This window comes from Melozone crissalis, unplaced genomic scaffold (genome assembly GCF_028551555.1).
Source record: "Melozone crissalis strain CALT ecotype California unplaced genomic scaffold, PUWL_Pcris_2 ptg000107l_1, whole genome shotgun sequence".
Taxonomy (NCBI): Eukaryota; Metazoa; Chordata; class Aves; order Passeriformes; family Passerellidae; genus Melozone; species Melozone crissalis.
This window is the reverse complement of record NW_026535884.1, coordinates 4,975,530-5,002,979: the sequence shown is the minus strand read 5'-3', so window position 1 is coordinate 5,002,979 and position 27,450 is coordinate 4,975,530. Positions and strand designations below refer to the sequence as shown.

Below are 27,450 nucleotides of genomic sequence, written 5' to 3'. Positions count from 1 at the left end.
CTGTTTATAACATGCAGGGTCTGATTTGACCTGTTTCTCTCCTGAAGTGACTTATTTTAAAGAATTTTCTTTGGAATTTAATTTTAAAATATTAAAACTGAGCTATTCAGTTATCTGATATTTTCATGTTAGAAGATTTTTCTTTTGGTGTGTGATTATTCTGAGGAAATGGCTTACAGATGTATCCAAGAAGACAAATTAAATTTATATTAATTTTCCTTGTATATTTGTTCTTAAATCATTCAGGCAGCTTTTCTTATTCTCTGGCTTTTTTTCAAGGCAGCATTTTCAGGCCTGCAGGTTTTCAGACTACAAAAGCCACCTTGTTAAATTGTGGAGGTTTTTTAAAGACCTTTCTTGTTTAAACTAACAGCCAAAAAGCTTTGAAGCACCTTCTGAAATGTAAGACCCTTATCAGATATTTTGCTGATCATATATGTTAGATTTCCATTTTTCTTCAGGTGAGGAAGGTCAAGAAGCACCATAATGATGTTGTTGTGAGTTTATGTTCTCGTGTCCCTGTCGTGCACTGACAGGTGATTCTGTGGTGAGGATTTAAGGAGAGGAAGTTCATTGTCCGTGTGGTCTGGGTGCTTCAGCAGCAGAACCACTGCTGTGATAAAGATTTACTTAATCATCATTTCACATGAAAGGACTCTGGAAGAGAATGTTTTCCTGAGCTTAGGGGTTGATGTCTCAGACTTCAACCCAAAATGTCAGTAATCTCGTGAGGACCTCAATTTGGTCCTGCTCTAAGCTTCAGGGTGCTCAGGTTAATTAGTGTTCAGTGAGGAGTAGGATGGCTGCTTTTGGCCAAGGTGTAATTTATTTTTTCGATCTTTTTTGTTTAGAAAGGTTTATGATGCAGTCTTTCCTAGTGAACCTCAGGGTCTGAGTTGAGTATTGCTAGTATTAAAAGATTTGTTTCAGAACTGCCATCTAAAAATTACAAAACTTGCCTTGTTGCTGCTTAAATGCTTTCCTCTTACACTGGTATTTCCTTCCTTCCTTTCTTCCCTTTTTCCTCTTCCTTCCCCCTTCCTGTTTTCCCTTCTTCCTGCCTTCCCTCTGTCTGTGTGTCTCTCTCTCAGATCTGAAAGATTTTCAGAACAATAAGCATAGATACTTGCTAGCCTCCGAGAATCAACGTCCTGGCAATTTTTCCACAGCCTCCATGGGGTCCCTCACTGCATCTCCATCCTCCTGCTCTCTCAGTAGTCAGGTGGGCTTAACATCTGTGTCCAGTATACAGGAAAGAATCATGTCAACACCAGGAGGAGAAGAGGCCATTGAACGTTTGAAGGTGGGTATTAAGGAGGCTAAAGAATCAAGGACCTGGCAGGACTAATTTCATAAATGTCTCCTGTGTCTGTAGAAATTGTGTGAAACCCACTTGCACTGTAAAGAGGGCACTTAACTGCAGTGGGCTAGAAACTGGGTTCATGCACAACCTTTCTTGTTAAGATTATTTAGGTTTAATTGTAGCCTGGAGCTACAATTAAATTATAAATTAAGTTCTTGATTCTTATTTACGGGTCATCTGATGCACTTGTAGTTATGGAAAATTTGATCATAAGTGTAGACTTAGAGGCCTGGTCAGCACTAGTGAGAGCCAAGTCTGACTTGCAAATGCACTCAGCTGTCAGAAAACCAAATTACCCCAAAGTTGAAAAAAAGGAGGAAGAATAATCCTGCCACTGTTGTCTTCGCCCAGCCCCCACAGATTAAAATGTGAAGCACAGAGTAGCATGTTTGGGCCAGACAAAGGCAGCCTTGTCCCAGTGCTGCACAGAATTAAACCACAGCAAAGTGCATCACAGTGAAGCATTTCTTGATTTTTATGAAAGCCCCCCCAATGTCCATGGGTGGAGGAGTGGGGAGAGTTGGCTGTGTTGAGTCTCTGCAACATTGTAGTGTTTGCCCATCAGACACTGCCACAGGGCTGAGCACACTCTGCATTTCCCTTTCCTATTGGAAACCCTCTGTTGCCATGGCAGTAACAGTGTGGTCTCTGCATTTCCTTGGCATTCAGTTACTGAATCATGTCTGTAAATCAGATTTTTTACAAAAAAAGGGAAATGAGTTTAGGTGGTTCAAAATAAAGTGACTGTGGTTAGATATGAAGTCATCTTTTCTCAGCTTGCCTTCAGGACTTCCTACCCTTTTAAAATTTAAGGGAAATAAGTAAGAGTTTTAAAGTGCTAAGAATGCTTTTTATATGTGAAATTAATTTGAGGCCTAAACAGAGCACAGACTTCAATTGCTTTGTGAATGTGAAGAACTTGGGAAAGAATTGTAAAACATCTTTTGGTGTTTTCACACAGGAGTCTGAGAAGATCATTGCAGAGCTGAATGAAACATGGGAAGAGAAACTGAGGAAAACAGAGGCCATTAGGATGGAAAGGTCAGGAATGGAAAGTGCTGTAGTGTGGATGGTCTCTGGAAAGTGGAAAATGGAGAAGGTTACTCTGTTCCAAAGCAGTGGAGAATGGTGTCAGGGATGGTTCTGCTGGCCCTTGTGTTAGATGTAGAAGAGCAGGGCAGTGCTGGAAGTCCTGCTCTTTCCTGGGTTTGTCACAGTTGAAGTTGCTGTTCCTTAGGCCACTCTCAGACTAAAAGTTTGCCAGCTTGCCCTGGTGTGCTCTGAAGTGGTTACAGTCCTGGGTAGGCTGGTTCAAAGTCTGATCCAGTAATTACCTGGCTTTTATTGGACCTTAGTTGTCTCAGAAGCCTAAAATGGGGGGCAATATCCTGTTTTTCTCCATCAGGGAGGCATTGTTGGCAGAAATGGGCGTTGCCATTCGGGAAGATGGAGGAACACTGGGAGTCTTCTCACCCAAAAAGGTAAAGAAAATTGTTAACTCTTGCATGTTTCCAAAAAGCTAATTGACCTGGCAGGAGGGTGATAAGAGTTGAACTGTTTTGGATTTGTCTTTAGAAGATGCTGTGCTGCAAGGAGAAGCAGCTCCTTTTGTATCTTGATTCAGTAGCAAATCAGAAGGTGCTGTGTCTTAATTCTGTTGCCATTGTCTGCAGTAACTCTGTGTGACCTTTGTGTGCTTTACCTGTTCTTCTTTGACAAGATTTAAGGCTTGTTTAGGTGCTCTTCCTTGAATTTTTTGTTAATCCTTCTTCCCCTTGGAAAAAAGGATAGTGATCTAATGAACCAGTGAACACAGGGGATGCAAGGGAATATTTAATTCAATACTTGCCATTAGTTCTATTTTCTGAAATTAGAAAGAAGCAGAACTGTGCAGGAAAAGGGCATAAATCAGTGCTGTAAGTGTAAAATAATTAGGTTAGCAAAGAACCTGTCTCTGCAGGTAAAGCAGAATTATAAAAGAAATACAGGGTAAAAATCCTGCTTTGAACAAGCAGCATGGGTAATATTTTAGTGTGCAAGTGTGTAGTAAATTTGATCTAGGGTTAAGCAGGAACCTATTCAGAGGCACTGCACGGAAATGCAGAACCCCAGAATTGTTTAAAATGTTTAATCCTTCACTTAGAATAGTGTTAGTCTGCAATGCTTGGTGTTGGTAGAACTCCAGTTTGCTTCTAGTAGCTACTCCAGGAGTGCCCAAGGTTTGTAAAGAGGCAAGATTCATTGAGTATTCTTTACATTTCTTCCTCTTATGTTATGGATCCTCATCTCCTTTTAGATTTTTCCTGAGAGGCCATCAGCTCTTTTTGATGATTCTTTTGGTGCATTTTCAGCTGATCAGGTTTGTGTATAAATGCCACCTGGATAAAGTAGATGCTTGGGTAATAGATAGTATTTATTTTTACCTGTATAGGATTTTTTAGGAGAAGTGAAACTCCCAACCCAGTCCTGTCTGCTTCTGTTCCTTGCTATCCTTGCAGTTCCTTAGCTGTCCCTCTAGTAACTGTGGTGGTTGTGAAAATGTAGGAGACGAGAGCTTAGCTAGAAAATGTGAAGTGTTCTGTGTAAGGACTCTGCACTTCTGAGGTACCAGGATGTGTCTCATCATACACAAAGAGTGAACAGCTGGGTGTGCCAGCATCTTCTCTCAAGCTGGGGAGCTTTATTTCTTACAAACTATTCAAGTGGCGCAACTTGTAGTGGTGTTACAGCAGATCACTGTGTCTGGGATTTGGTTTCTCTCCATTTTTCTCTTGATTGAAGAGCTTTAAAGAGCTCCAAGTGCTGATTCGTGCAGTGAACAGCAATGGCAGCGTGGAACATCTTCAGCTGCAGCTTTGGGTCACCCCTGGATTTTTAGGGGTGAAAAAGCTGTATTTTTTCTCCCCCTTTCTGTCCTTATAATTAAATCTTCCATTGGGCAATTGACAATCAGAGACCTTCATTCAAAACCAAATTCATCATGACCATATAGTAATTTTTAAGCTTCTGTAAATGTCATGCTGGTAAAAGCTCTCATAAGTAAACTTTTTTGCATTTAAGAGAAGTTGATGGAAATAGTGTTAATAAGGAATCTGAGCCAAATTTATTCATTCTTCCTAAATTTGTTCAGTTTGAGGGTAACAAAGGGACAAGTGGCTTATTAACAGTTTTGTTTCTCTTTTATCGTCCTTCTGCTTTACTTATGTTTAACCATTTTTGCCTTTTTTTTTTGTGCTTGTGCTTACTGCCATCTCACTGGCTAGATTTTCACACCAAGGCCTTGTGACTTGTTTGCTGATTCCAATGGGGTTTTTTCACCAAAGAAGGTTGGTTTAGTAACTGTAGTGGATTTAAATTTAGAAGAAGTTTAGATGAAGAGTTTCTTAGCTGTTGGTATCAGAGAATACTGGTAGTTTTAGATTTTGTTTTGATTTTAACAGACTTTGCCAAATAAACACCCGACCTGTGCCCAAGGAAAGTCAAAGTTGATTCCATATCAGTTTCAAAATTTCACTGAAGCAACATTTTCTGCTCTTGGACTTCCCTTATCAAAGTTTACAGAGACTTTATAAGGACTTCTTGTTCTCCAGCTGAAGCCTTTCTTCCTTTCATGGACTGATATTTTGGATAACTAAGCAATCTGAGCTGTATTTCACTGGTACTTTGTGATGCTTTGCAGTACTTTAGGAGGTTGTGTTTGAAAAAATCCATTCTGGAATAATCTCGATACACGTGGCAAAACTGCTGGATTAAAGCTCACCCTCCACAGCTGCAGGAAGGAGCCTGAAAGCAGAACCTCAGTTCTTAATTAACTTTTTCTTTTTGTTCTTTCAGACTCCTCATCTTGTAAACCTTAATGAAGATCCACTCATGTCTGAATGTCTGCTGTACTACATCAAAGATGGCATTACAAGGTGAGGGTTGGTGCTGACACACTCTGGAGTTGCCTTCTCTGCTTGCTTAAATCCCCAAGCTGGAGACACCGTCAGTTTAAATAATACTGGTGCCTTGAGCTGTGCAAGTTGCAGGTACAAATGAAACATGAGAGTGCTGGAGGTGGAAAAAAGAGCAGAAATGCAATTTCTTTTGAGTTGACTTGGTGTTTAAAGTAAAAACACCAACTAACAAAAAGTTACATGTGCAGTCACTCAGCTTTAAGAAATTGTTATTACACCTGGGCAGTAAAAGAAAGCATGACATCCTCTCTTAAGTTTGTAGTAAAACTTACTGGAAGTGCATGAGAGATTTTGATGAGTGCAGGATTGAAAACCATAGCAATGAAATATGGCTGAATGTTAGCTTTATTGTTTAAATAAATTGTTATTCGTGCCAGTACACATTTAATGGGTTCTGCATTCACAGATATGAGATAAAATTGAATTGCCAGACTTCAGATTAAAAATTGATTGTATTCCAAAATTTATTTTCAAAACAGCTGGAAGGAGAGAGGTGATTTTTTTTTTTATTTTTGGAGCACCAGGCTGTGTTTGGTTGCTTAATTTGTATATTCCTGGGGAACAAATGGAAGAGAGTGCACTGACAGGGGCTGGCATATGGTGCTACTCTAAGGTGCATTAAGCCCACTGAAAGGAGTATCAAAGTGCAGAGAATTCAGCAGAGAATGATGACTACAATAGCTTGGGGCTTAAGAAGTCATTATAAGTATTGAGCCTAGCTCATTGGCATCAGAAATGAGTAAATTAATAAGCAGAGCAAGTTATAAACATTAGGATTGGAAATTAAGTTGTCTGTACCTAGAATTGCTCAAACACCTTGGTTTGAAATGGACATCTCTTCGTGCTCCAGGGGTACAGCCAGCCTCTCTGTCTAGATGCTGGATGAAACTGCTTGTGGCATCAAATTATTCAGCAGGAGCCTCCTGGGCCATTTGTGCTCCTTTGTTCAAGTGCAGAAGGCGATGAGTGGGAGGGATGATCCCTGTCTGCCTGAAACACACCACTGGAAGTTCTTGTTGGGCTCCCCCCACCTTGCATCCCTTTCTAAAAGGGAAGGAATTGCATTAAACCCAGAGATATTTAACAGTTTTCCAAGTGACATGTTTTAAGGGAGAGAAAGCTTTCCTTTTGCAAAGCTGTCACCCTCCAGTTCCTGGCAGAGCAGGTTCTCTGCAGTGCAGAATTCAGCGCTGGTCCAAACCTTTACATCTGAAGGGCAGCCTTAACAGTTCAGATTTTCCTGGTGTGTGTGGGCAGTGTGTCCAGAGCAGGGCTGCAGCAGGTGTCTGGTTTGCTGCTGACCCCTCTCTGTTGCTGCAGGGTGGGCCAGGCTGACGCAGAGCGGCGCCAGGACATTGTGCTGAGCGGGGCTCACATCAAGGAGGAGCACTGCGTGTTCCGCAGCGAGAGGAACAACAACGGCGAAGGTAAAGGTGTGAAGCTCTGCTTCTCCTGCAGCTTTCACTGCCATGGCTGCCCAGGGAACCCCCTGATCTGCAAGTTTTCTGACCTCAAGAAAAGGATCAGCTTTGACTTGATTTCTTGAGTGTTAGGGAAAGAAAATAAAATTTGTTTAGGTGATACTAGCTTCAAATTGTAGGCTGCAGCCAGTATAACAGTTAAATTCTGACCTGGTTAACTATAAACATGAAAAAAAGTAGTTTCCAGTTGCAGTAGGTAGAGAGGTCAGTACTATTGATTTCCTCTTGGGTCTTTATTTTTAAGTAGTGTGGCATCCAGGGGTGATTGACTTTGGTGTTAGTATGAACATGGGCAGCAAATGAGAGGCCTCTGGGGCTTGCACACTTCTGTTCCTCTACAGGACTCTCTAAAGTCTCACTCATCAATGTTTTCTTTGTAGTTATTGTTACTTTGGAGCCTTGTGAACGATCAGAAACCTACGTGAATGGCAAGAGGGTTGTGCAGCCTGTGCAGTTGCGCTCAGGTAAGAAATGCTACCACAGATTTTTTTTAGACTCTCTGTATGTGACATTGACATCATACATGGGGAATTAGGTGCTGTTCAGGGGCAGTGTCACCTTTATCTTTTAAATAGAACTTGGTACAATTCTTCTGTCAGCTGCAGTTTTCTGTTCCTATTTCTAGGAAATCGAATCATCATGGGTAAAAATCATGTCTTCAGATTCAACCACCCAGAGCAAGCACGAGCAGAAAGAGAGAAAACACCATCAGCTGAGACTCCCTCAGAGCCAGTTGACTGGACATTTGCTCAGAGGGAGCTTCTGGAGAAGCAGGGCATTGACATGAAGCAAGAGATGGAGAAAAGGTAATAAAATAACTTAAAATTTTGACCTGAAAGAAGGAAGAGTCAGCAGTAGGTTACTGGGGTCACAGCATCTGTGCTACCTCTTGTGGAAGTTCAGAAAGCTTCCTCTTATTTTACTGTAGTGTTTCAGTGCTCCAGCTCCTTTGAAAATCACAGGTAAGCACTGGCCACTAATGCTGCAGAGCTTTTGGTAAAGGCTGAAAAGCAGCTTGCAGGGTTTCACCTCAGAAACCCCGAGTAGCTAGAGAACAGTTCCTTTTAAGGACAATGCCTTTTACTCATAAAAGTAACTGTAATTCAGGAGACTGTGCCTGTAGAGTAACACCAACAGGAAACTAATGACCTCTGACTACTTCTGTTCTTCTGTTCATCTTCAGATTACAAGAAATGGAGATCTTATATAAGAAAGAAAAGGAGGAAGCTGATCTCTTGTTGGAGCAGCAAAGACTGGTATGTGTCCTTACTCCTGATTAACTATGCCTTTGGCAAACAGTAATTCCTGTCCTTGCTTATCTGAAAGTTTAGGAAACCTGCTTGGGTTGTCTGCACAATGCAGTTCTCCCTTTGCTTTCAAATTCTTTGTGTCTACAGTGAATTATTAGCAGTGTGAGTGAGCTCCTTCAGGTTAATTCGGAAATTGTGATTGACAGTAAAGAGGCTTTAATCAATTCTTGTTGGGATAGATTGGATTTCTTGCAAGTTAACCTGAAAGAAGGGCATTTTTGTGCTCTGTGTTTTTTGAAGTTCCTTTTCAGTAGTCTAAACAGCTACTCCTTGGGATGTTTGCCTTTATTTTTGTCTTGGATCACCAGAACATACTAATTTTGTGCTGCCAAAGAGATGTCTAGAACATTGATACACTAGGTCTAGTTTTTGAATGACGTCTGAAAATGTTGCTGCATTGTGCATGTTTTAACCCTTCTCCCTCCCCTGCATGGAGTTCCTCATGAGGGTCTTGGTGGTACACAAGCCAGTGGTGGGGATCTGAGTAGGGAGCAGTGTGTTAACTCATTCAGAGCACTGGGAATTCCAGCACTCCACGTATTTGTCAAATAGGAAGTCTGATAAATGAAGTCTGATACAGGAAGACTTCAGTCTTCTCACAACAAATACCTCTGAAGTGCTTTACAAATAGAAATCCATGCAGTCTTCAAGCACCCTGTGAATTTGGAAAACAAGACCAAACCCAGGAATGAAGTCTAGATTTCCCTGAGAAACCTGAGTGTCCTGATTCTGCTTTAGCTGGTTGTCTTTAGCCAGAACACAAATGTAGTTGTGTCAGAATTCTGATCAAAATTGCAAACTCATGATTCATGTCTGTAGTACGAGATGGAGACTGTGGGTTAAATGCATGCTGGGCTTTGCACTGTAAAGTTCTTGCCCTTCTTCCCAAACCAGAATGGAGCAAAGTACTGTGGCTTCCATAGGAAGCAGCTACATTTCTTTTTTTAAATTCCTATTACACACTTAGAGACTTCTGCATCTCTAATTATTTCATCACAAGGGGCTAATTTCTTGGATGGTGTGGCTGTAGACTTTGACCAAGGCAACTGTTAGTTCAGAAAAAAAGCTTAAATGTGACTAATGTCATGTTTTATCTCTGGAATTTTATAGTTAAAATTTGGGTAGCAAAAAAAAAAATAGTACAGTAAAGATGTGAAAATAAAAATAGTTTGAGTATTGAGTAACTTTTGGCAATGTGTCAAATGAGATGCAAGTAATGGAATTCCCTCCCCTAAATTTTAGCTGACTGGCACAAGCTAAGCTATTGTATGAATTAAAGATGTGAAATTGGCCGTCTGGGAAGTTCATTCCAATAAGGCTGCATTTATAAAGTGCTGTGAAGGGAATTTATTTCCCCAAATACTTCAGATTAAGGGAAAATTCTTTAGAGAGTGGAGTGGTTAATATAATAAAGATGCTGGTTTCTTCAAGTTTGTTTTGTTCTTGCTGGTTTTGGTTAGTGGACACAGGTGGAATGCTACCCTACATCCCTCAGCAGCTCCTGAAGGACACCTGTCCTAGTTGTCAGGGATCATATCAGATGTGATCCTTGGCCAGGGAGCAGTGCCCTGCTTATCACAGTGCTCCATAGGAATATTTCAGGTGACAGCAGAGCTTGCTGACACAGCTCATGATTTCTGTGTTGCTGTGTGCAGAGCCTGGGGTGGACAGGATTAGTGCATCCATGCAGCCATAGCTGAATAATGAGTGGGAAATCTGGGAGTGCATTTCAGCTTGTGTACCTTGAAATTCATGTTTACATGGCTGCCATAGCCAGCTGCAGTAGCAGGTTCTCTAACTTACTGCTGTGTAAGACTGATATTGGGATATAAATATTCTTGGTCTAAACTGGAGTATAATCTCAGATGTAAGAAGCTAGTTAATCCTGTTTACCAGGTTGTTTTATATTTATGCTGAGATTCCAACCAGTCTGGATGTTTATTTGTTAGATGTGCTGTACAAAAAAATAAACAATAGCTCTTGTCCCTCAAAATTGCCAACTAAAATACCTTTGCCTTGCTAGTATTAATAGGGAATAGAAGTAGTTGTTCTCCATTTTACAAATTGATTGTGAAAATGTGTGTAATAGAGCTAAAATGGTCACACTGCCTCTGCAGTGGCCAGTTGATATTGGAATTTTGATCATAGCTGCACTAATTGGTCTGGGTAACCTCTGAGTGCACACAGGGCCATGACTCAGTGTCTCTTCATCATCTTTTGATACGAAGACATGCTTTACCCATAAGTAGTTCTATGGTAGTTTTGTCACTGTCAGAGTCCTGTGGAACTTGTGACTTAATGTTGGAGTAGTTCATGTTTTGCTTTCCTGGTTGTATCCCCGAGTGGCCCAGCTACACTGGGGCTTCCTCCAGGGAACCCTTGGTTTCCACTGCAGTGTGCAGTCTGCTAGATGCTGTTTCCTTAGGCCACAACTTTGTCAGCTATAAACTCACAAAGAGTTTCTAAACCAGTGTTTTGCTTACATTTTGACCTAAACTAGAAGTTGGTTCTCTAGTACTCTAGTACTGTTCTTAAAACTACATTAAGTCACAAGAAGCTCAATAATGTGAATCTGGTGCTGGCTCAATGACCTGGGTTTCCTTTGGTTTTAGAGTAAGTGGCTGTTACTGTTCCTGGTTTCTCGTCTGTTACAAATCTCCATGTGGAAAACAGGGATGTTAGTTAGAGCTGCATTAGACACTGAGAGCTGTGTTGAAGGTGTTTGGATCACAGTAATACACAGGACTTCTTGCTTCTTAAAGAGATGTCTTAATCGGCCTTTAAAGAAAAGTGGTCTATTTTAATTCCTGGTTGCAGTAAGCAAAGGATATCCTTAACTGGGGGTGGCAGTTTATCTGAACAGACATTCCTAGCATATGGAAACCCGAGGCACTGCTCATTAAAAATCACTTAGCAAAAGGTGGAAAACTTGTAATGAAGAAGCAAAGTGCATAATGGTTAGCAAGTGTGTGGAAGCTCCAGGCTCTAGGTTTTGAAAAGAAGACAAATCAAGGATATCAAATAGAAAATTTGTATTAAAACAATTAAAACCAGAAAGTCATTACTCTGCATTCTGCTGAAACTCATTCTTCGGACAGACAAGACTGATAATGGTTTTTTTTTCTTTAAACTAAGCAACAAGGTGCCAAATGGAAAAAAAAAAGTCAAACAAACAAACCACAACCCACCTCTGAAACTCTGATTCTGGATATCCTTCTAGCTTGTAGCAAGTCTTGGAGTATGAACCACTGTCTTCGTCTGTCATAGTGGCACTTACAGTCCTTTTAACATTGAACCTTTCGGCTGCTTCTGTTTCAATTTTTCTTATCGTCTAACACTTCTCTGGCTGCTATTGTAGTGAAATGGATTCTAAACTTGAGCATCCCTGCAACCACGTGCAACGTTACTAACCAGTGTTAACCTGACTTACTCTGGCTGCTCATGACATCTTCTATGGCTGTTGTGCTCACCTTCCTGGGGAGGATTTGCTGAAAGAAGCAACAGCAGTCACCGAGGCAAACGTGTGTGGTGGGGATTTGCATGTCTTTGTAGCATGTGTGAAGTGCAGTTTACACTTGGTCCTAAGATTTAAAACCAGGAACTTGGTTTTAGTCAGTCTATTTAAAGACTTTGGAAGGGTTTGGGAGGGAAGAGTTCAGATAATCAGCTATTATGAGATGACAAGATTTAAATATAATGTTAATCTTTATTTAGTGAAGAGCTCCAATTTTGACAGTCCATGACTCTTGAAGATGCATTTTAATGCCCTAACGCTCAGTCTTCAGGGACCTCCTTATCACTTGTTCTATTTTGATTTTTGATTTAGTTTTCTTTGCCTGCTACTTCTTGTTTAGCTTTTCCATTTTCTTACAATTTTAATTTTGGTTATTTTGGGGCCACTTCTTGATTTTTGTTTTTCCAAAGGATGCAGACTCTGATAGTGGGGATGATTCGGACAAGAGATCGTGTGAGGAGAGTTGGAGACTGATCACTTCCCTGAGAGAGAAGCTGCCCCCCAGCAAGCTCCAAACCATTGTAAAAAAGTGTGGCCTCCCCAGCAGTGGGAAGAAACGAGAACCTATTAAAATGTACCAGATACCCCAGCGGCGACGCCTTAGCAAAGACTCCAAATGGGTCACCATCTCAGACCTAAAGATTCAGGCTGTGAAGGAGATATGCTATGAGGTAGCGCTCAATGACTTCAGGCACAGTAGGCAGGAGATTGAGGCTCTGGCCATTGTTAAAATGAAAGAGCTTTGTGCCATGTATGGGAAAAAAGACCCAAACGAGCGCGAATCGTGGCGAGCTGTCGCTCGGGATGTCTGGGATACAGTGGGAGTTGGAGATGAAAAGATTGAAGATGTAATGGCCAATGGTAAAGGAATAACTGATGTGGATGACCTAAAGGTGCACATAGACAAATTGGAAGATATTCTGCAAGAAGTGAAGAAGCAGAACAACATGAAGGATGAAGAGATCAAAGTTCTCAGAAATAAAATGCTAAAAATGGAGAAGGTTTTACCCCTGATAGGGTCTCCAGACAAAGCTCAGTCAACTGTAGCTAATGCTAAGTCTCCGAACTCTGCCAGTGCAGCGGACGTGGATAAGAAGCCCACAGATGAGGCAAAGAGAAGCGAGAATGATGATCTTGCTAAGGAGGAGCGTGTGTCTCAGTTAATGGCAGGTGATCCAGCTTTCAGACGTGGGCGTTTACGTTGGATGAGGCAAGAGCAGATTCGGTTTAAAAATCTGCAGCAGCAGGAAATAGCTAAACAGCTTCGTCGACAGAATATGCCTCACCGGTTTATTCCACCTGAAAATCGCAAACCCCGGTTTCCTTTCAAAAGCAATCCCAAACACAGGAACTCGTGGAGTCCAGGCACCCACATCATTATCACCGAGGATGAAGTTATTGAGGTTAGAATTCCGAAAGAAGACGATAAGAACAAAGACGAAGGCAAAGAGAAAGAAAGCAAAGCCGCTTCTAAAGATCCGCAGCAGCTGTGGAATCTTTACGGGCCGCAGAGGAGCCAGGATAACATCCAGGTGAACCGGCAGCAGCTGGGCCCGCCGCCGCAGCCCGGCAGCCAGCAGCAGCCGCAGCCGCGCTGGAGGAGCAACTCCCTCAACAGCGGCTCGCACAAGGGGCTGCGGCGCCAGGCCTCGGGCTCCTCCGAGGCGCTGCTCGGCGCGGAGCCGCCGCACGGCGCGGAGCCGCAGGGCTTCCAGCACAAGCGCCACCTGCACCAGCACCGCCAGCCCTACGGCGGCCCCGGGGCCGAGGGCAGCGCCCCGAAACACACGGACCGGCCCGGCCAGCACGGCCCGTTCGTGACGCCCCCGCGCATGAGGCGCCAGTTCTCGGCCCCCAACCTGAAAGCGGGCAGGGAAACCGCGGTATGAGCAGGGCCCGGGCAGGCCGGGCCCGCCTGCCCCGGCTCGGGCCCGCGGCTCGGCTCCGGCCCTCGGCTCGGCTCGGGCCCATGGCTCGGCTCGGTTCGGCCCGCGGCTCGGCTCGGTTCGGCCCGCGGCTCGGCTCGGGCCGGGCACTGCCCGAGAGGCCCCGCACAAGCGCCAGGCTCCGGCCCTGCGGCCCGGGCACTTTGCATGTGACTTTCCTTGCAGTTTTAACAGTATCCCTTGGAAGAATATTCTGAAAAATTCTAAGAACTTTTTTCATAGACTAGAAGACTCAGAGGGAGGGAGGTGGAGGGGAGAACTTCCCACTAGCTCATTTACCAGTTTTTTTTTTTGTGTGTGTGTGTCTTGAAGTATTTTTCTAATGCTGAAAATATTGTCTGGAACTTACCAAGTGCTACCTTCCTCCTGTGTTTTATGTAGACAATCAAAAGAGGAGTTTAGTTTCTAGCATTGAATGTTTCTTGTGACCTTTTTCTTAGCAATAAGGAAACTGACCATCTGTTTATAAATGGATCTGGTTCTTCAGAACAATATTTTCCACTCTTAACTCAATTTTTAATAGTAATAATAATCTATAAACCAAAAGTTGTTGGCTTTTTTATAAAGAAATTAAGAAGAGATATTGGGTCACGCTTCCTGAGTAGATGTCTCTTCTCCTTCTGCTTAAGTTCATAAATATTGGTATGAAATTGCTGTGACAGTTAAACCAGCCTGAATGGAATTTTATGTCAGAATATATATATAATGCTGAAGCAATTATTTGGAAACAAGCTTTTTCTAATTCCCATTGTATCTCTAAATATAATAGGTTTTAATTATTATACTGAGACTGTGGAAAGGAACTAGGATTTTTCAACACTCTGGTGCACTCAAAAAGCTAATTCTTTTATTTTATGTTTTCAGCTTTCTCAGGCATGAGTCTGGGAGATGTTCTTGAAATAGTTATTCTTAGGAAGATTTATAAATCACTACTTTTGGCTGAATTCTCCTGTGAGATGGGAGAATTGAACTGTTTCATCTTAATGTGATACCTCATGTTAGTGCCTCTGGTCTTGGATTAAACTAGAATTCAAGACTCATTTAATAAAGGAGAAGGTTGCTTTGAGGAGAAAATAAGATTAGTTTTCCTTCTCCCCACACTCAAAATGCGAGTTAAAATCTTTCATGTCTGTTTTGCTCTGAAGGGGTTTGCGCTTGCAGGTGATTTGCCATAACACAAAGGCTTGCCATGCCTGCTTCAGATTGTTCCAAGCAAATTACTGAAAAGCTAGTGACTGAGGAATAGGCTTTGAGGTTTTGTTGCAATTGGAGAGTCCCAACCTGAATGATGCTGGGTTATTTTCTGAGTTTCCAAAAGTGCAAGACAAGGTTGCTCTTACTTTGGAAAATCCGTGGCCTTAACTGTAGGCCAATAGAAATATTTGGGGACTTATTTTGCTTTTAAATTTAACTTGAATAAAATTTTAAAAACAAAATTGGACACTCTACCACATTTGGTAAGGTAGGTCCTCTTTGCAGTGTATTTGTGCTGTTTTGCACAAGTATCCTGAATTTACTTGAGGTTGCTTATTTTTTTATAAAATATAAGCCCTACTGGTAATTGTTACTTGTGTGTGGCTCAGCATAGCTGTAGGTGAGTGGCAAGTGTCTTAAGCTTATTTTCCATATTTTTTGTCCTATCCTACTTCTCCCCTGCCTCAGCTGGGCATGCTGTAGGTGCTGTTGCAACACACGTGCTATTTACATATCAAGTAATCAAGTGCCAGCTCTTAATTCTCAGCACATGTATCACTGACGGGATGGTGGCCTCTGCTGAAGGAGATGCAAAGTCAGTCCTCCAACTCCTAAAAGAACAAACTGGGAGTTTTCCTTTATGGCAGGTTTAGTTCTGTGCCCAGATCTGGCTTTGTAACTTGCATTTGTCTCATGCTTTGGCCTACTTGAACAAAGGAAATAAAGCATTGCTTCCAAAAATGCCTTGATTCTTAAAGAACAGAAGGCTTGTAGATGAGCAGTACTTGCTTTGAGCTTGAGTCCAAATTGCAGAATGAGGTTTGGGCTGAAAGTAATGTTTTGCTGTTGTTTTTAATTTAGAATCCTGTTTTAGTAGTGCATTGCACTTTAGTTTTGTGCATGTCAAGCATAATGAGTTCCTATATATCCTCAGAAAGGCTTGGACTCTGTTGAACATGCATGCCTGGGAAAAGGCTCTCAGTTCCCTAGGAGTACGTGGGGCAGTCACAGCCAGCCTGTTCAGGGTGGGTGGCAGAGACCAGAGCAATCCCATCTCCTGTCTGTGCTCCGGGGGATTGTGCTGCCTCTGTGGGATTGAGCACAGAGTCCTTCTGAGCCCATGCAACTACTGACACAGACTAAAACTGCTGCTTGATCCCTAATGCTGAACACTAAAATGTTTGTGCCAACCTATTTCACTTCAAACTCAGAAAAGAACTCTGGAAATGCCTGGGTGGTGCTGGTGAGCAGTAGGTTGCCGTCAGTCTGTCCTACCCCACTGTTGTGCAGCACTGCAAGAACAGCCCTGCCTGTGCTGCTGTACGATTTGACAAAGCAGGAAAAGGACAGTCAGTGTCAGAATGGAGCCCAGTCTGCTTCAGGGAAGCAGCTTTTTCCCTGGCTTTTAGGAGGATATTTAGGAATTTGATATGAATTGCAGTGCAGTGCTTCATCTGATAAGGGAAGCAGTGTGAGAACTGTGGATCTCCTTGCACTATTCAGAAATGCACACAACTCTCACTCCAAATCCTGTGTTAATGGAGTTAATGAACAGTGAGACAGCTGCTTCCATTGATGTCTGTGTGAAAAGGCTTTCAGGGTAATGGAAATGTGGCATCCATGGTGGAAGTGCTCTTTGACTAAGTTCAGTTGCCTTTGCCAAGTGCTGCTGTGCCTTGACAGCTGGCTTGGATCCACCTGTGCCTTGGGGATGGCTTCTCTAGGACTCCCTGGGACTCTGGGCTGGGGGTGGGATTAAATGCACTGCACTAATGCTCCTCACTCAGATTGACTCCAACATCCTTCCTCAAGCAATCTGAATTTAGGGATCTGTCAAATTAGAGGATGCTATTTTTATCAGTACATTCAGCATAGTTTCAGTATCTTCCTCACTGTGTCCTTTACATGTTGAAACTTGTATTTTGTTGAAATTTTTCTTGGATACTTCCCATTAAATCTCTTCAGGAGCTGCCACATGAGAAATCTATGCTGTGTAACTATTTGTACTGTAAAGAAAGCAGTGAGCTGCCTTTAAACTAAATGGGATTTTCAGATCTGTCTGTTGTTTTGGATTGTCTTAAGAGCAGGTATCTGCCTTGTGAAAAGCAGAACTGGTTTGTATTGTAACAAGTGCTCTTTCAATAAACTATGAAATACTCTTGTAAGTGTCAGACTTGTGTCAGTGAAATGGAGGTGAAACTTGACTGCAGGCTTGTCCTGCTTTTATTTATCTTGGGGTTGGGCTTGTTCCAGCAGAGTTATGAAGGTTTCTTTAATTGTTCCTCAGTCTGATTCTTGTACGTTCATCCACTCTGGTGTTTCTGCTGTTATGTTGAAAGCAGCAAAGCAGGCTTGTGTCCATCTCAGACAGCTTATTTAAATTCAATATAAAAGAAAAGGAGGGGTTTTTTTAGCACAAGGAACTATAAACCATTCCCATCTTCAGTGCTGTCCCATTGTACCACCCTGTGTGCTGTCTGTCTAAATTCTGGAAGAAAACACAGAGTTGGCTGTTGTCCCTTTATTTGCTCATTGAAGGCAAAAGAAATGAACTTTTCTGTGCCCCTCAAATCCAGGGGAGACTCACACACGGCAGTACCTGGGCAGACACCACATCTCAGTGTTGTGGTGCAGTGTTCTGCTTTAACTGCTCCAGGCTGGTCTTAAAAAGCTTTGTGTACTTTGGATGTGTAGGGTGTGGGTTTGTTGGTGGGTTTGGGTCTGTTTTGTTTCCCCCAACCCCCCATTCCCTCTCCAGCTTTTCAGTTTCTCCAAAAGAATCTGGAAAGATTCTACTAAAATGCTACTTGAAGAGCTTTCCATTTCTACAATTTAGCTGCTCAAAATGACATTATTGACTTCAGACTACAGGAAAACAAAATATTTTGCCTTTCCTTGCGAGCGAGAGAAGCTGATTTGTGTCACTTTGCATCTCATCAGTTTTATCTCTGTTTCAAATATAACAGCATTATCTGCATGGAATGGGGGAAATAGATCAAAGAAAGTGCCTTTATGTTAAAAACATAATTCAGGATTATGCTGGGCATTTCAGAAGAGTAGATAAGTCTGATACTTCATGAGAAGTTTCATGGAGTCTAGAGTGGATTTTTGGTGAATCTAAGAATTTCAGGAGGAATATCAAAAGAAAGGATATGTATTTGTTTTGTTTGCAGTGCTTAGGCTGCTGGGCTGAGGTTACTTCCTGTGTAAGTAGCCAACCTAGGCTGAATGGAGCAGAAACAAATTAAGAAGGAGCATTTTAGCCAAATTAAATATTCAAGAAGAAATTAGACTCTATTTGGAAAGGAGATACACCTCCAGATTCTTTCCGGTTCATAAGTAATATTTTCTGAAAATTGCATTAACAAATGGTAGCTGTGCCCTTAGAAAGTGCAGGATTTTGAATACCACAAATTCAATATCCCTGAGAGCAAAAATTGAACTTCTTGTGGCCTTCATATGATGGCTGAGTTTTAATTTTCTAAAGCCTTCCTGGCTGAAGCTGACACCATCATTTTGTGGATAAGTGATGCAGCTCTTTAGGTGAGATGCTTAAGTGGGATGGGAGGAAAATGTAAAGTTTTTATTCTGTAGCTCTTGAACTTAAGAACCTATTATTACAAACTGGGCATTAGAGAAGAATTTTAGGATTTGGAACTGTGAAAGAGAGAAGGTTGGAATACAAGATGAGTGCCTTCAAGAATTCTTAAGAACTCAACAGCACCCTTAGTGAATTGTTGTAACTCTTGTATAAAAATCTTGAGAAACCAGTTTAATTTGTGTAATAATATGCCAAAGGTTTATCTTAAAAAAATAAAATACCCTAGTGGGATAGGCTTTGAGACCAAGAACACAGTGACAGAGTCTGTTCTAATTTGTATTTGTTTTGCCAGCAAATAATAAAAGACTCATTAGGTTTAAGTAGCATTTGTTTCAAGGCACGATAAGGTCTGAACAGGAAGAAAATGCTGTTGTACCAGAAGCTATTGCTGAAGTGTTCCTCGTGGGGAAGCCACTGCACAGACTTCTCTGCCAGGGCCGTGCTGGTATTTTATCTTCTGATGCCTTAAATACACGTGAGGGAGTGGTACTTGCATGCTGTGGGGAAAATCTAATTGAAAACAAAGTGCTTCCCTCACTAATATTTGAAATTAATTTTTTTTGTATAAAAAGGCAAATCAGTGGTGCTGTTAATCCTTCTGTTTGAGAAATTGAAGGTGAATAATCCTCCCCTTTCAAATTTATTTTTGCATTTTTCTCTATTTCTGCTTCTTTTCTACCTCTCTGAAAGCAGCAGCCAGCCTCCAAATAAAATGCCCTTCTTCCTGTCTTTAGCAAAAACCCCACAAATGAACATCCTAAAGCTTTCCCTCTTCTAGACACTGTGTACATGTAAATGTGGTGATTTTAGAGACCAGCTCTTCTGTCCTGTGCTGGCCTCTGTGTTGTTTGCAGGGAGATTGCAGCAGTGCAGAGCTGGTGTGACCTGTGAGCCCTTGAGGTGTCTGTGTGGTGTGATCTGTGTCTGTCACTGAGCTCTCTGTGTCTCTCAGCCTCCTCCTGCTCCTGTCTGTCCTCCTACACAGCGTCTCCTCTCTCCCCACAGGACTATGAGAGCAAGCTGCAGGCCCTCCAGAAGCAGGTGGAGACACGGTCCTTGGCAGCTGAAACAACAGAGGAGGAGGAGGAGGAGGAGGAGGAAGGTGAGTTTGAAGCTAAAAATAATTTGGGTATAACCAAGTCTAAAGGAACAGCTGCTGTGTCATTTCTTGTAATAGATAGAAAACTTGCTTTGGAAAGCTGCAAAACATTGCAAGTTCTTGGTCTGTAATCCTCTCAGCATCAAGATTTCAAATACCCATTTATAGAATTCATTCCACATGAACTGTAGACATACATCTTCTAATACAACTGGTGCACAAACTAGATTAGTTTTACCCCAAGCTTTGATTTGGTGCTCCTGAAGGAATCTCTTCCTGGCACTAACAGAGCTCAGATGTCTTAAAACAAAATAACACAGTTGCCTTTGTTTCCTTGTTTTGATCCCGAAGTTTCTCTTTTCCTCCTTGCTAGGAATTCTTAGAATGCTGTGACATGTCTGTATAACTCCATTTCTGGACAGTAGATAATTTATTACTCTCATTATACTTGCTCTCATTCCACTCTTTCAGCATTTGACTTTAATAGTTGCCAAATAAAATAATAGGAGCAGAAAAAAATTTGTTTCCTCTGTTCCAAATCTCATTTACATGATCATTAATCTCCACTGCTAATGTTGAGGAAGTTTGAGTCCAGTTTTTCCATGATGAATAATGAAAACGTAGAGTTTTGTTTTCTGCTCTTCCAGAAAATGTGTTGAGAGCTTGATGGCACAGTCAGCAGGAGTATTGGATAGTGCATGTGATGGTTTTGAGAGGAAGCCACATTGTTTTATTTCTCTGTTTCTTTGCCCTTCCCAGTACCCTGGACACGCCATGAATACGAACTCGCCCAGTGGGCTTTCAGGAAGTGGAAATTCCACCAGTTCACTTCGCTGAGGGACCAGCTCTGGGGAAATGCAGTGTATCTGAAGGAAGCCAATGCAATCAGTGTAGAGTTAAAGAAAAAGGTAGGGACATGCAGAGCCAGTTTTTGAGTTTCCTGACCCATCAGTTTTGATTGTATAATCCTGCTGTAAATGTATTACAGCAACTGGAGTGGGTCGCTGGAGGTGAGAGAGAGACGAGAATCTTGTTTCTTGATCAGAAGGCTGGATTTATTGATATATGATATATAATACATTATAACTATACTAATAGGAATAAAGAGAGAAGTTGTAGATGCTGCTAAGCTACAAATAGAAAGAAAGAATCTATAACAAAGTTGTGTCTAGGGACTCTGTCCCCAGCTTGCTCCTGTGAGTGGCCCTTAATTATAAACATGGGAACACGAACCAATCACAGGTGCATCCTATTGCATTTCACAGCAGCTGATAACAATTGTTTACATTCTCTTTCTGGGGCCCTCAGCTTCCCAGAAAATGGACAAATCTGAAAGAAAGTATTTCTGTGAAAAAATGTCTGCGACATAAATGCTCTAAGTTTCTTGTAATTGTTTGTCTCTTGCTGATTAATTTGGGCTGTAAAAGGGTTCAGAAAACGGTGAGTCCTTGATTTGGGTCCTGTGTGAGTGAACGTGCCACGGCAGCACGTGGCTGCTGAGGACCCAGGTGTGTGTGTGTTTGTGCCGTGCAGGTGCAGTTCCAGTTCGTGCTGCTCACAGACACGCTGTACTCGCCGCTGCCCCCGGAGCTGCTGCCCCCCGAGCCGGACAAGGGCCGCGAGCGCCGCCCGTTCCCCCGCACCGTGGTGGCCGTGGAGGTGCAGGACCTGAAGAACGGAGCCACGCATTACTGGTCCTTGGAAAAACTCAAGTATGTCAGTAGTGTTAGAGAACAGAATTCCCTGTGTCCAAGGAACTTCACTCAAAAATTTCTCCTCTTCCTGTTCTTTATCCGTTTCTGGTTTTTCTCTGTGTCCTCCCAAACTTTCTAGACAGTGTGGGAATTTCTAAATACCAGCTTTTCAGATTGTTTGAGCAAGTGCACTTTTCTCCAACTTCTAACCTTAGCTTCACATCTAATTTTTGTAATTTGAGGTTAGACTTTATCTTTTGAATGTAATAAGACTCATCACAGCTCATCTCTGTGCATTACTTTTTTCAGTCCTTCCACTGTAATAATTTCCTTGCCACCTGCTTTATATAACTTGGCAGTATATGACATAATTTATGATAAAAATCTTAAATAAAGAAGATTTTATTTCTATGGAAGCTACACAAATTCTGTCACAAATTCTGACTGCAATCTGAATTATTTTCATCACGTGTAAATGACATTTCTTTTCCCCATTCTCTAAATATTTACTGAAGGACTTTTTTCCTACTAATAACTTCTAGACAAAGGATCTTGCAGTGTGAAACACTTGTTTTCTTCAATAAAAGAAATGGATAATTAGAGTCTATAATGGAATTGGTTCACTTTTGAATCAAAATGCCAACATTTCTGGAGTGGAGTGCAAAGAACTGCCAAAGTTACTCAGTAACATGGTCTGATAAAAAAATTGAAGCAAAAAATATGCCAGAATTAGATGTGAAAGAGGAATATTTAGAAGTGTATTGAAATCCAAGATTTATGTAAGCTTCTGCAGTGACCTTGCCTTGTGCTTAGAGGGCTTAGCTGCCAACCAGACTCTCTAAGATTTTTGGGAATTAGTGAAGCACCAAACTTAGGGCATGGTGAACACCTCACCTTGTGTTCTCTTCCTGCTTATCCCCCCTCTCTGAGCCCTTTGCTGCTGCTGTGTCTGCAGGCAGAGGCTGGAGCTGATGCGGGAGATGTACGACCGGGCGGGGGAAGTGGCCTCCGGCAGCCAGGAGGAGCCCGAGGGCTCCATGACGGGCAGCGACCCCTTCTACGACCGCTTCCACTGGTTCAAGCTCGTGGGCAGGTACGGAATGGACAGCGCCTCCTGCAGCTGCACCGCCTGCAGGGCTGCATTAACCGTGTGGCCTCTGGGCCAGCTGCGTCTTGTCTTTCAGGGATTTGGAATAGACTTTAAATACAGTTAAGAGTAGAAAATGCCAGTTCATGTGTCTAGTAGTAGAATGTGCTTTGAGTGAGCATTTAGTAAGTTACAAATTTATTTTAAGATAATATAACGATCTAAGTTCCATCTAAAGTCACTGGAGCAGAGCTGTGAGAATACGAAGAACACTGGAGAAGTGGTCCAGAGTCTCTCATATGTGTGATTCAAGTAGTTTGGTCATACCTTAGGGAAGTGTCTGATGGGATTCTTTAGTATTTCCTGCTGTCGGCCGCACCTTTACGATATTTTTATTTGCAGAACTGCTGTGTTGGAAATAAGAAATGTAGCTCTGTTACATGGATGTCCTCTCAAGTTCTGTATGCTCAGTTCTATATGCTCAGCCATGTTTCTATTCCTTTTTCATTTGCTTCCTGCTCCGTTCAAGGACGCTCTTTTCCCTGACGTTGTTGGCAGCCCCCTCGCTCCCGTTTCGTTGCAGTGCAGGTGGTTTGAAGGCGTTGCTCGTTGTTGAGGGGTCTCTGTGCTGGTGGCAGCAAGGGCTGTTGGTGAGGTTCTGTGTGCTGACCCTTTTAATCGGTGTCCGTTCGCTGATGTGCAGCTCCCCCATATTCCACGGCTGCGTCAACGAGCGCCTGGCCGATCGCACGCCCTCCCCCACTTTCTCCACGGCCGACTCCGACATCACTGAGCTGGCAGATGAGCAGCAGGATGAGATGGAGGACTTTGATGATGAGGCCTTTGTGGATGACACTGGCTCCGACGTTGGCACTGAGGAGGGATCAGACCTCTTCAATGATGGGCGCGACCCGTTTTACGACCGATCCCCTTGGTTCATTTTAGTGGGAAGGTTGGTGAGGTTACTCTGAGAATGGCCAAAAGGGACCAGCTCTTGCTGCAGACTGCAATGGCTTTGCCTTGTGCTACACAGATGGTCATCTAGCCAAAATATCCATGTCCATAAATTGGAATTGCCAGAGAATGAGTGTAGTTTAACGTTAAGTTTTAAATTCCTGTGTCTGGAATGAAGACCTAAGTAGCAATTGAGAAAATAACCCTTAGATGCCACAGTGTGAGTAAATGTAGGTAACTGTTGCAGCTTGGAATGAATGGGGGTTTATATACAGAATTTAAACCTCTATAGAATTCCCTATTTAGCCGTTGCAGGGTCACTAAGACAGAATTGTAGTATGTTATTTTCTTCCATGGAAGAGCATCTGACTGTGGTGGGAAGTCTTTCAGTCCAAACCCAGAAATCTGTTGGTTTTGAAAACAGGTTTAACATCCGCTGCATACAAAAAGATGGCATGTGGAGAAAGAAGAATGGTCCTTTCTGGATGAGGAAAAGAGTATTCTTTGAGATGATTTGGCTGCTCAGATTATGCTTGACTCTCTGTAGCCAGTATTACACGGTGGAAGGTCATCAGCATTGAAATTCACTGTCTGTGTTTATCAGCACTTTCCCCAGGCACTATGCTTGAATTCCTGAACAGGTTTGCTTGGTGGATTTTAGAATATTATTGAGCTTTCCAGAACAGAGGGAATTAGGGCATTACCAGACCTCAGTCTGTGATGCAGACCCTTAAGGACAGCAAGTTACCATACAGAAATGTAGTTCTTCACACTGTTTTTTCAGTAATAGTCTCACTGGCACATTTCTCATTACAAGAAACAGAAACATTTTATTTAGTGGCTTGGCTCCTCTCTCTGCTGCTTCCCTCTCCCCTGATGGTGCTTTTGTGCTTCCTTGCTTACCCTGTAAGCCAGCATCCTCATTAAGGTGCTTGCCACAGGCGTGGTACAAAAAGGGCTCCGTGGCCAGCAGAAGGGAGGAACAAAGAAACAGGGACCAGAGCTTGGCTTTATCCTTCTCTGTGAGTGTGAGCAGGAGAGACTTCAGGGTCAAGACGGTGGGATCTTTATGCAGTTTCCTCAAATGCAGGACACTTGTTCGCATAATTTATGAAAAAGAGAGATTGAGTTTGCTGGTCTTTATCAAGCTTTGAGTTCAGTGTAGTGTGTTTGTCTAACATCAGGCATTGTCAGTAGTGAAACTTGGAACTTCCTTGATCCTGTTTTTTAAACAAAAATTACTAAAGTTGCAAGAAATTGTGTTAGTCCTCTGTAGTCTCTAAATCTGTGCCCTTACATGCAATGGTACTACGTTTTACAAACTCTGATTGTGTGGCTGAGGTGGGAGCAGTTTGGGAAAGCCATGTGTGCTGCTCTGGGCTGGCTGGCAGCTCCTTTGAGCCCAGGGTGCCCCGTGTGCCCCTGGAGCCTGGGAAAGAGCTGAGCTGTTCCTGCTCCCTGCGAGGGCTCAGGAAGCACAGCGCGAGCTGAGCAGATGCAGTGTGCAATGCAAACACTGCTGCTTCCTGGCAGGCACACAGAGCAGAGCCCCTGCTTTGTGCAGAGCTCTGAGCTGTGGAGCTGCAGCACTCTGCATGGTGTCAGCTGCATGTACAGAGCTGTGAATGTGTCAAGGGATCAAACTTAGTTCCTGTTATGAGGCTAGAGAGTGACTTTTGCTCAGTTGTTGGTTTCTATTGTTTCTATTCCTGTTGTTCTGTTGTGCCCATTCTGTTGGCAGAGGCTGTTAGACTGTCCAGCACTACGGAGTAGGAGCTATTGTGAGTCCTCTGTGTCTCCAGTGTGAGAATTCTGCTTTTGAGCAGTGGCTTGCAAGCATCAGGGGTGTCCATGTGCATAGGTATTGTCTGGAGCACAAGGCAGTGTTCAGTTTGTATCAAAACCAGAATTCCTTATCACTTCCAAGTGTGTACTGGTTGATACGTTATAGAATGTGAAGGACAAATAAAACAATTTTTAGTATTTTTGGGGAGTTGTCAGCAATAACAAGTGCAGGTCATGAAGGAGAGGAGGAGGAGAAATGGAGCATGTAGTTATCTAACTCCCTGGCCATCACAGTTATTTTCTTTTCTCTCTCTGTGCTATGACTGTCTTTTATTTGTAACTCTTAAAGAAAACAAAAAAGAGCTGGTCCCTTTAGCCATTTCTCCTGGCATGCTGGGTTTCTTCAAGATTGACACTATTTAATGGTGTGACATATCAAGCATTTGCTTTTTTTTCAAGGGAGGTGGGAGAGGACTATGGGATGTTTTATTTAAATCCTGATGTGTTTATTTTAAAAATATCTGCCATCATTTTGAGTTCTGTTGGTTTTTTTTTTGGTTTTTTTAAAAATTGTGTTTGTTAAATTTAATTTCTAGTTTTGTTGTGAGTATGCCATTTTACCTCACCAATCTTTCTGCTAATCCAGCGCCCCTCTTTCAGTCTGCTGGGCTAAGTGCAGGGGGACTCTTAGGGGCTCTTTGGGGAGTGGGAATCCTCACGGATGTGGGAAGAGGAGGAGGAAAACCTTAAGATATCATCCACTCCTAACCTGGCACTGTCTCATGATGGAGCAGCTGTAGTGCTGCAGAACCCAGCTCTGTTCTGGTGCAGCACATGTGCAGTTGCTCTCCACTCTACACAAGGGATGCAGCATTTCCATCAGCAAACAGGACACTTTAAACTTTTTTGCATTATGTGATTTTTTTTCTCTACGTTAAAATTATTCCAGTGAACAAGGTGACTGGATGGAAGCAAACTGGGGGAGAAGAGAAATATATTTTTTTCCTTGGGATGGTCACAGAGTAGGGGTTAATCCAGCTGAATGCTTTGCTGGCACATGTTGAGCAGCACCTTCAGAACTTTTGCCCTGCAAATGAAGATGTAGTTTTTATTTTTCATGCAGGTGATGCTTTCACTTTCCATTAGTTTGGCTTTGAAGGGAGAAGGCTTCTGCAATGCCTGACTCTTTTTAGTTAGTGAGACTCCTACTGTGCACATCAGTGCAAGACTCCTTGGCTTCTGTTGTGCTGGGAAATGTCTGTTCTCCCTGGCTTGAAATGTGCTTTTCAAACTGGGTGTGTTCCTCATGTTGAGCACAGAACCACATTCCTTTTGGAACTCCATCCCTGATCCACTCCAAGTGAACCATTCCAGTTTCAGGGACTGTTTTCTTATGTGGTTGGGTGCTAGTTCCTCAGATGTGCATCACCTGAAATTCCAAAGCTAAAAATGAAAATGTTAGAGGGAAAAAATAAAATTTAACTTCTCATTTTGTTGCTTGAAATTTAGTCTCTTTTCCCTTCCCCTGCTTTATGAGTGCTTACCTCACTTTGAAGCAGACTGAAAAGGAATTAAATCCTAATCTTAGTGAAGTGTTATGTTGAGTTGGTTTTTGTTGTTGTTGTTGTATGGTTTTCTTCATTTTTTGTTTTGCTACTTTGCAGCCATATTAATCATCCTCTTCTCTATTGCATTTTGTCACCACTTTTTTTTTAGTAGCATTATTTTTGTGTCCTTGGTTCATGACTGACACCTGTTTGGCTTCCTTGTCATTTCAAAAAGAGTTCATTCATCCTTGGAAGGAGCATGTGAACCCAAGGAGCAACACTTCCCTTTTGTCATGCAGGACTTTCTGTAGGAATGTTAAACAATAACAGTTATAAATTACAGGAATTAGTTATTCGTAATACTAAAGACTAATAAAAAACTGTAAGGATGGAGTTAGGAAAACAGATTACTGTTGTTTAATATTATTTAATGTGCATAAATTCATTAAAATTGCATAATTAGTCACTTTAAATTTACTAAGTGGTAAAAGTATTGGTTAAAGTTCTGTGTGTCTCAGTACTGTTCTGAACTCTGAAACAGCTCATTTAATAAGCAAAACCTTCCATATTTTCCCTTGTTGAGAGCTGTTCTTTAGCTGACTTGTTGAGCATATCAACATTTAATGTCTTGCTCAAGCTAATCCCACTGAAGTGTGATGCTTTAAACACTAGTGCAATTCATTGCAGAAACATAAAATAACTTAATAACTTTAGTCTGACTTTTAATTAAAATCTATACAATTAAATTGGTTACCTTACTGCTCCGAATCAGACCCTGCTTGTATATAACTTAAAGTTAGTGCAGGGCAGGATCATCCCCTCTGGGGCCTAAATGCTGTTTTTCCTTTTGGAAACTGTAATTTCTAAGTGGTTGCTCTAGAGTAGTGCTGTCATGTCTTATTTATTATGTTCTGTTTTT

The 27,450-nt window shown here is 42.2% G+C and overlaps 1 protein-coding gene across 7 annotated transcripts in view; it reads left to right on the top strand.

Annotated features, from left to right (window-relative positions):
* The window catches only part of KIF1B (kinesin family member 1B), a 75,456-nt gene that overhangs the window by 27,864 nt on the left and 20,142 nt on the right, over window positions 1-27,450 (top strand). For 3 of the 7 annotated variants that reach the window (XM_054291826.1, XM_054291824.1, XM_054291823.1), the window contains 13 exons: window positions 1,170-1,303; window positions 2,325-2,404; window positions 2,769-2,844; window positions 5,198-5,277; window positions 6,640-6,746; window positions 7,181-7,264; window positions 7,426-7,606; window positions 7,984-8,056; window positions 19,371-19,467; window positions 20,224-20,372; window positions 20,998-21,176; window positions 22,114-22,251; window positions 22,949-23,197. In XM_054291826.1, coding sequence (XP_054147801.1) covers window positions 1,170-1,303; window positions 2,325-2,404; window positions 2,769-2,844; window positions 5,198-5,277; window positions 6,640-6,746; window positions 7,181-7,264; window positions 7,426-7,606; window positions 7,984-8,056; window positions 19,371-19,467; window positions 20,224-20,372; window positions 20,998-21,176; window positions 22,114-22,251; window positions 22,949-23,197 — 1,627 coding nt within the window. Of the gene's footprint in view, window positions 1-1,091; window positions 1,304-2,324; window positions 2,405-2,768; window positions 2,845-5,197; window positions 5,278-6,639; window positions 6,747-7,180; window positions 7,265-7,425; window positions 7,607-7,983; window positions 8,057-12,034; window positions 13,514-19,370; window positions 19,468-20,223; window positions 20,373-20,997; window positions 21,177-22,113; window positions 22,252-22,948; window positions 23,198-27,450 lie in introns of those variants that run through there. The other 4 variants (XM_054291821.1, XM_054291822.1, XM_054291820.1 and 1 more) reach the window with 2 other exon arrangements.